The 9345-nt window shown below is 42.3% G+C and overlaps 1 protein-coding gene across 1 annotated transcript; it reads right to left on the bottom strand.

Annotated features, from left to right (window-relative positions):
- Nucleotides 1-1077, bottom strand: LOC307017673 (trace amine-associated receptor 3-like; the record flags this gene model as incomplete). The annotated part of the gene is made up of 1 exon (XM_079647362.1): nt 1-1077. One exon carries the CDS (start codon nt 1075-1077, stop codon nt 1-3), a length of 1077 nt encoding a protein of 358 aa, XP_079503488.1.
- Between the last annotated feature and the right edge of the window lie 8268 nt (nt 1078-9345).

The following is a 9345-nucleotide window of genomic DNA, read 5'->3' as shown; positions in this document are numbered from 1 at the left end:
TCATTGTTGATCTACACGTTCATTTGGGTCTTTCCTAGTGTGTGACAGATCCATCCCAGGGGAGGATCCAGGCAGGCATACCCTGCAGCCAATGAACATGAGGAATGCCCTACGGAAGGAACGGTTGAAGAAACCATATAGGAAGGGATTTAAAGAGGAGTTGATATATCCTAGCCACAAAAATATATCCCAGACAACCACCTCCGTGCTGTATTCAATAAAAGGGTCCACAATGTTGACTGTAAAGAAGGGCATCCAGAAGATTAGGAATACTCCCATGATGATACCCAACGTTTTTGCTGCCTTTCTTTCCCTCTTCATAGTGTTTCTGAGTCTTTTTTTCTTGCTTGAATCCTTTCCGACTCCAGAAGCCCTTTGGCTTTCCATGGCGCTGATCTGCCTGGCCTGCCGCTTGGCAGCTTTGAAGATCTTCCAATAAGCCATTAGCATGATAGCCATTGGCAAGTAAAAGGCTACCAAGGAAGCCATGACAGCATAAATACGATTTTGCAGGAACACGCATACATCTTCAGGGATCAGGATGTCCACACCTGCCGCATTAAGATCTAGCATTATGGGGCAAAAGGAGATGAGCATGGGAACAGCCCAACATACACAAATAAGGAGAGCTACCCGACTGTAGGACATTTTGAAAGAGTAAACTAGTGGGTTGCAGACAGCGTAGTAGCGGTCATATGCAATGCAACTGAGATGGAATATGGAGGCAGTGCAGAGCATGACATCAAGGCTAGAGTGAAGCTTACAAAAAAGGTCACCAAAGTACCAGCATCCCTCCACCGTCCGAATCATACTATAAGGCATCACTACCAGGCCAACAAGGCAGTCAGCCACTGCCAGGGACATGACGAAGGAGTTTGTGGGGGACTGCAGCTGCTTGAAGTAGGCAATGGACAAGACCACCAGAAAGTTTCCCACCACTGTGCACACAATGCCAACAGAGAGGAAGGCATACAGAAACATGTGAGAAGCCTGGTTCCTAAATGTAGCACAGGATTGAAGTTCAATCTGAAGAGACGTGTTAGCCTTTTCGAACAATTCCAAGCTGCCGTTATCCATGGTCTAATCAAACCTGTTAAAACACATAGATACAGATGTGAGAAATGATTGTTTCAGTCAGATTTTGCAGATTAAGTGAGACATTTCATCACAGTTTGCCTACACTGTCGTATGGTACATTAACAGCAAAAGATTTGACGAACCACCCAGAATTGTGTTTATGACCCAATTGCTGCTCCATGGTTACTTCTCATTAGTTAATCTCTAAGTACATTTTAGTTTGATGAAGGAATCACTAAAGTCTGTGGACTTAAAAAGACCTTGTTTTAGTGGAGTTGCCTAATCTAAAATGCCATCTCTGTGCTTTGTTTAGAAAGAAAAATAATAATATAATAATAATAATAGATTTATTTTGTTAACGCTTTTACAGGTGCTCAAAGACTCTTTACAGATATAGTGAAAAGAAAGGAACAACAAATAAATAAATATATAGTTAAAGTTAAAGTCAAATAATACAAAAATAATCACACGTTAAAAGCCAGATTGAAGAGGTGAGTTTTTGTGAGTGTTTTGAAGGTGGTGAGGTCGGTGCAGTCTCTGATGGGTTGTGGGAGTGAGTTCCAGAGGGAGGGGGCAGCGACGGAGAAGGCTCTGTCCCCCCAGGTCCGGTGATTGATGCAGGTGGGGATGGATAGGAGGTTGGCTTCTGATGAGCGGAGGCAGCGGGAAGGGGTGTGGTGGTGCAGCAGGTCTGTGAGGTACAGTAGGGGGAAGGGGTGTGGTGGTGCAGCAGGGCTGTGAGGTACAGTAGGGGGAAGGGGTGTGGTGGTGCAGCAGGGCTGTGAGGTAGGGAGAAGGGGTGTGGTGGTGCAGCAGGTCTGTGAGGTACAGTAGGGGGAAGGGGTGTGGTGGTGCAGCAGGTCTGTGAGGTACAGTAGGGGGAAGGGGTGTGGTGGTGCAGCAGGTCTGTGAGGTAGGGGGAAGGGGTGTGGTGATGCAGCAGGTCTGTGAGGTAGGGGGAAGGGGTGTGGTGGTGCAGCAGGTCTGTGAGGTACAGTAGGGGGAAGGGGTGTGGTGGTGCAGCAGGTCTGTGAGGTAGGGAGAAGGGGTGTGGTGGTGCAGCAGGTCTGTGAGGTAGGGGGAAGGGGTGTGGTGGTGCAGCAGGTCTGTGAGGTAGGGGGGGGGGGCTGGTTGTTGAGGGCTTTGTGAGTAATCAGGAGGACTTTGAAGTGGATTCTTTGACGGACGGGGAGCCAGTGGAGGTTCTGGAGGACGGGAGTGATGTGGTCTCGGGAGCTGGTGTGAGTGAGGAGGCGGGCAGCAGAGTTCTGGATATGTTTGAGTTCATTGAGGAGGTTGGATGGTATGCCGTAGAGCTGGAGTATTCAACTAAAATTCAACGAGGTCCAGTTAGAGAAAATGTCCCCATGCAAAGGTCCGGAACATCAAAATGTCTAAGTTCTTTATGAGTTAGTGTGATATATATTGAAGTAGCTTTATCAACATCTGCATGTAATCAACAACTGACTGCCAATCAAATAAAGAAAGTACAATTCATAAACAACAATATTTACTGTCAATGAACATTGAACTCTACAGATATACAGTAAATACTGTGGATATGTGTAATGTTCCTCTCGGGCTGCATTTACAAATAAAATAGAGAAAATAAATAAAATAGCTTTTGAAAATGTGTGCATCTTAAAAGTGCTTAATTTTAGATAAATAAAATAAAGTGTAGCAGCAGCTTGAGTTTCCATTTTTCTTTGTTAACCGTTTCACATCATGACTTAACAGTTTCAGACGATTATAGAACAATATCAGTCTTTACTAGGGATGTAACGATACCAAAAACTCACGGTACGATAATATCGCGATAACAAGTCCATTGTACGGTATTTATCGCGATATTGAATAATAAAGGGAAGGAAAAAAAAAAACAGAATATTTTTTTTTCTTCAAGAAAACATTTTTTTACTCGGAAAATGTTTTTTTATTAAATAATACATCTGATTTTTACAGCCTTTTTGTAGGATAGCAGTATTTTAAAGTGTCAACAACAAAGTGACAGTAACAGACTGGAACAAGAAAACCAGTGTTTTTGTACCTACTGGTACTACCAAACAAAGTAAGCATTTTCTTTATGCCACTGCATCTCACAAATAAACAAGGACATTTAATAATCAGACCCTGCAATAAAATAAATCAAGTTTTGACTTTAGTTTTTCAAGTAACTCAACTCAAACTCACTAGTCACTCACTCAGCATCATCAGACAGGTTTTTAGGAATATGAGAATGTCCACATTTCCAGGTATTTATAAGCTGGGATGTTTGGGCATTTACAATATCCCCTGCTCTGGAAACAACTCTCTCGCTTGGTACTGATGTTGCTTGGACACCAGTGGTCGCGTTAACCGAATATTTTATTTAACAATGACGGAAAAATCTGAACGCAGTCTGTCATTTTGACAGATTAGAACAAACTCGGAACAGCGCCAACGTTTCCCCGCAGCCAGGCTCTGGTGTTATGCCGTGTTATGCATGCCCTCCAAAAGGAAATGATATAGTTTCCAAACCGTACTTTGCCGTACAGATCAATACATGTCTTGGAGGTCTTGCTTTACGCTGTGCGCGTCCCGCGAGGTGCATGTACACTCGGCATAACACCGCCCGGGTAATAAGGGATTATGACGGATATTTTACGATCCTGTCTGTCGAAATGACGGACAGCGAAAAAGTCTAACGCCAGGCTTATTGACAGGGCGAGATATAAATATATGGTTGATACTTGTCAATGTCTCTAGGTGTGTAAATGTGGCCCTGTAAATACGATGTCCTTTTGTGTTATCTGTTGTTTTATTTTCATGTTGTAACCTACTTGCTGCCATGTTAGAGAGGTCTCTCTTGAAAAAGAGATCGATGATCTCAATGGGACCACCTGGTTAAATAAAGGTTTAAAAAAAAAAAAGTGTTTAAAAAAAAAAAGTGTTTAAAAAAAAATGTTTGGGGGGAAAATCGCGGTAGATTTTGTCAGTCTCACGACGGTATTGGGAAGTTTATTTACCGCGATACCGAGATATTCGGTATATCGTTACATCCCTAGTCTTTACACATCTCATAACAATTGAAAAGTTTAAAAGTTTCTCTTTCTTTCCCTCTTATATTTCAGTCCCTCACTCACTTTGTTTAATTCAGTGCGAGGCCATTCTCATACACACATGCAGGTGCTCATTGGTTAGCCTCGGTTAGCTCATTGGTTAGCCTCGGTTAGCTCATTGGTTAGCCTCGGTTAGCTCATTGGTTAGCCTCGGTTAGCTCATTGGTTAGCCTCAGTTAGCTCATTGGTTAGCCTCAGTTAGCTCATTGGTTAGCCTCGGTTAGTTCATTGGTTAGCCTCGGTTAGCTCATTGGTTAGCCTCGGTTAGCTCATTGGTTAGCCTCGGTTAGCTCATTGGTTAGCCTCAGTTAGCTCATTGGTTAGCCTCAGTTAGCTCATTGGTTAGCCTCGGTTAGTTCATTGGTTAGCCTCGGTTAGCTCATTGGTTAGCCTCGGTTAGCTCATTGGTTAGCCTCGGTTAGCCTGCCCTGGAACCATATTTAGTTTTCATTTTGATCCTGGTGGACTGATCATATCGGGCTCTGAGACTGCATATTTTTTGTGAGCTCAGTTCTGACTTGAGAGGGAATGTTTGGTCAAACACTTTGTGTTTTGTCTCATAGTGGCGTGTTGTCTCTTTTAATGAGCGCCACGGTCTCTGAACAAATGAGACACACTGGCTCTGAGCTCCCAGTGGGCAGGACGAACATGAATGAGTCCACTCAGGGTTAAAGCTCTGTTCTCACTGTCCACTTTCCTCTTCTTGGAGAGCGCCATGTGTCATTATTTGTCTCTCCCTGTCTGCCGCTAACACGCCTGTTCACTCCCCTCTTCGTTTCTCTCCCTGTATCGCTAACTATTCTCTTCAATCACTTTCCTCTCCGCTTCTCTCTGCCGCGCTCTCGTCTCTTCTTCTGTGTTTCTCTCTCTGTATCTCTCACTCGTCTCTTCTTCTGTGTTTCTCTCTCTGTATCTCTCACTCGTCTCTTCTTCTGTGTTTCTCTCCCTGTATCGCTCACTCGTCTCTTTCGCCCCCTGTCGGCAGCGGTTAAAATAGAATCGCCCGTCAAAATTCCCTATTAAGGTATTGATTATAGGTCCGGGTCCGTATAGGTCGGCGTCTGGGTTCGGATCCGGACCGCGGTCCGCCTGTTGCCGACCCCTGGTGTAGAGGATGCTATTGCAGTAGTCGAGTCGTGATGTGATGAATGCATGAATCAGGGTAAAAAAGACAGGAGACTTCCGGTTTGATGAGGGAGTGAGCAGACGTGTTTGTGAGGGCTCCTGACAAACTTTTCTATACCTTTCAAAGCCGATTTGATAACCGATTCAAACCACGCTCATATTTAAGGGAACTATGAAGTAATGACTAAAGGGAAACAGAAACAGCCATCGACAGCAACCACACAAACAACCAGAGCTGCGACCACAGCGGCTAAGATAGCAGCTAACATGGCCGCCGCTTGCCCGGTTGCCAAGGGGTACCTGGAGGCTCTTCTCAGCAAACAAAGGGATAGTTTCAAATCGGACATGGCTAGACTGACACAAGAATCAACAGATTCCCTGGAGAGGTCGGTACACTCACTGGGAGCCAGCTATGGGAGGGTATCCTGTGTCAAAATGAACGTTCTCCCTCGCTTTCTGTACCTCTTTCAATGTCTGACAGTCTTCCTACCCAAATCACTTTTTTATGACAATGGAAGACTCCTAGAATTAGAAAAGAGCTTTTACAAAGGCACAGATCTACAGGAGGATTGGCGCTTCCAAACATAAGACCCTACTATTGGGCAGCCAATATCCACAAAGTAATTGTATGGACTAAGGAACCAACATTGAGTTGGTTTGAGCTTGAAGCCAAATCCTGTCCTAATACCTCACTCTTGGCTTTGCTTACATCTACATTACCCAACCGGCCAACTCAATATTCGAATAACCTGATCGTTGTTTCCACCCTAAGAATATGGTCCCAATTCAGAAAGGCTCATGGACTTCATGGATCCTCTATTCATGGTCCCATTCGCAACAACCATCTCTTCCTCCCCCCTTACACTGATAGGGGCCTTCTCTATGTGGCAGAGATTAGGTCTTATCAGAGTAAGAGACCTTTAAATCAACAATGTTTTCGGCAGCTTTAGCCAACTCTCTGCCTCCCAGCCTCTCATCTATTTCGCTACTTCCAGGTCCGTAACAGGGTTAAACTAAACAACCATTCATTCCCCAATGTCCCTCCGGATTCAATAATTGACTAACAACTGAAAAAGGTTTGATTTCAAGAATCTACAATTCCATCTCTCGTGTCACAGAAAAATCTCTTGGTAAAATCAAACATGATCGGAAAGAGGAACTAGTACAAGCTATAGATGATGAGGTCTGGGATGGCGCATTGGCGAGAACAATAGTACGTCCTGTGCCAGGCTCAATCTTAACTAAAAGTTGTCCACCGTATCTATTACACCAACTCTAAACTCTCCAAAATATACCCTAATGTCACGGATACCTGTAACAGATGTCACACGTCACCAGCTATCATAACTCATATGTTTTTGTTTTATATCGGGAGGGATGAAACCCTCTTTAATGGTCACACATGCAGAGCACACAGCACACAGTGAAATGTGTTCTCTGCTTTTAACCCATCCTAGTACCAGGAGTCCAGTAGTAGGAGCAGTGGGCAGCTATTGCACAGCGCCCGGGGAGCAATGGGGGTGAGGGGGGAAGGGGGATGTCCGCTGCCTTGCTCAAGGGCACCACTCACAGTCCAATCCCCTACTGACTGAGCCACTGCCGGACTGTGGTCTTGTCCTCGCCTACAAGGATACTGGACAAGCATTTTCAAACACCAGGCCTTGGACGTGGTATTGAGACCATGTGCAGAAATTGCCATTTTTGGAGTACTACATGGCCACCAAATGATGAGGAGGAAGGCTGAGGACAGTATAGCCTTTGCATCTATTTTAGAACGTAGAAGAATACTCCTAGAATGGAAATCTTCGATACCACCTAAAGCATCTCTATGGCTCAAAGATCTAATGATGTACTTGAAATTGGAGAAGATGAAATATTAATCTTTTAAGCCCCAAGGACCCCGCCGGCGGGTACTTTACTTTTTTTTCTTCACGACACTGTGTCTCAGGGGATCTTAATATTTAAGAACCTATTAATGTGTTATACCAGATTAAAGGAAATAATCTCAGCTAACTGACGATATAAACCATTTTTACCAAAACAAAACAAAAGTCTCATAAGAAGCATCGAAATTACGCAAAAGATGCTAACGCATTTGGCACATAACTTAAGATAAAAGTACCCTTATTACTTATCGTAGCTGCACATACAAGATATCCGATTAAAGCTGAGGTTCCACAGATTATTTAGGTATATAGTATCATCACTGAGTGATCTGAACTCGCGACAGGGGAAGCAAAGACAGACATCACAACACGTACCTTTACGGAGCTTTTACGGGAGATCGTCTCACCGTAGCTGTCAATCTGATCAAAAGAAGTGTTCAATGGCATTAAAACGAGAAAAAACGCGGCTGAATCGGTTAACCCATAGGTTGATAATGTGTCTGTGTAATCATTTTTTTCATTTATAATCCATAATTAAATTTTTATGTAAATATCGGAGAGCAAAAGTTAGCTGCTAATGGTAGCCACCAGAGTCGCTGCTGCTTCCGGTCTTTGCTATGCGGCAGTCTCACACACACACATGACCAAATAAGGAGTATGTGGGAGTTCCCCTCGATTCCATTGGCTCTGACGGTTAGAAAGAGATGTCACATTTCAAAATCCAGCAGGGGGAGCCAGAGATATGAAAAATCCACACAAATGGCCCCAGAAGAGGTTTTATTTGCTAAATCTGTCTAAAAAGGTCAAATATCACTTGTTTTGCATCAATCTTGATACAGGGTACTTATTATATGTTATACTTTGGATTCCTAAAGCTTTTATTCTACTAACCCATCATCCAAGAGTAGTTTTCACTATAAGTACAACATATATTTTGGACGGACCCTATAATTTACAGTTTTTTACCATGTTCAATCTGAATTTTCTTTAATATAAAAAACCTCTATATTGAATCTGACTTTTCTACATCCAACTCACAGGTTTATCATTACTTTGAGAAAAAAGATGATTCATTTAACCCTTTTATAAAAGAAGATATGGTCATTTGTTCTGGGAATGTCATTTTCGAGCCTGAAACCTGAAAAACAGGCTCAGGGTTGAACAGGTTAAAGAGGGGCTCCTCAAAACTATTTGAATCTGTCTGGGGCTCTATGATAGCCTACATAGCCGAACTTAAGACGCTAGATTAAGAAGAAAGGGGGGAACTATGAATGTATGTTTTTTCTTTCTGTCTTTATATACATGTATATATATATATATATATATATATATATATATATATATATATATATATATATATATATATATGTGTATATGGGTACATGTATTATTGTTATTCATCTTTATTTCCATATCTATTAATTTTTTTTACATTATTATTTACATTACTTTATTTGTACCTATATATGTATCTATGTATTTACTTTACTTTACTAGCTAGGACCGGGAGGGGAGGGGGGAAAGGGAAAAGTATTGACTGTATAAATGTAAACTCATTGTGCCTGACTCAATAAAAACAAAAGGGAAAAAAAGAAAGAGAAGACAGATGTTATTTTCATCCCAGATGTTGATATAATGAGGAGAACGATATGTATTCCCCTTTTTGCCTGTGTCTACATAACCAAGAAATGCTCTGACAGAGGGAAGTTATTGATTAGCTTAACGTGCATGGAATTATCCACATTAGCTATCAGGTCTGTTGAATTGGAACCAGTCACACTTTCTCAAAGAGGACAATGAAACCTGCATGTGTTATATTTATAAAAGTTTCATTTCAGCTCATAGCAGCAAATCAGTTTCACTGGTCTGGATTCATGCATTGCTCATTACAGATGATCACACAGCAGAAGACATATGACTGGAATGAGCAGAATTGCGTGTAATTCTCAGTGCAAGCAAAGTGAGCAGGGAGCAGATGTCCAAGCTAACTTGTAATAGATTGTAATGAACTCCACAGGGACTGTGTTAGGAAAATGATGCTTAATGAACAGTTTGATTTTAGTTTGGCGTGTACTATGTATACAATTTAGGAAACAAATAAACATGAAATGATACCCATATCTAGGTTCAGGTTTGTAAATCTTACTTTTAGTACAACT

This window comes from Notothenia rossii, assembly GCF_949606895.1.
Source record: "Notothenia rossii genome assembly, chromosome: 9".
NCBI lineage: Eukaryota > Metazoa > Chordata > Actinopteri > Perciformes > Nototheniidae > Notothenia > Notothenia rossii.
This window is presented reverse-complemented; position numbering and strand designations above follow the sequence as displayed.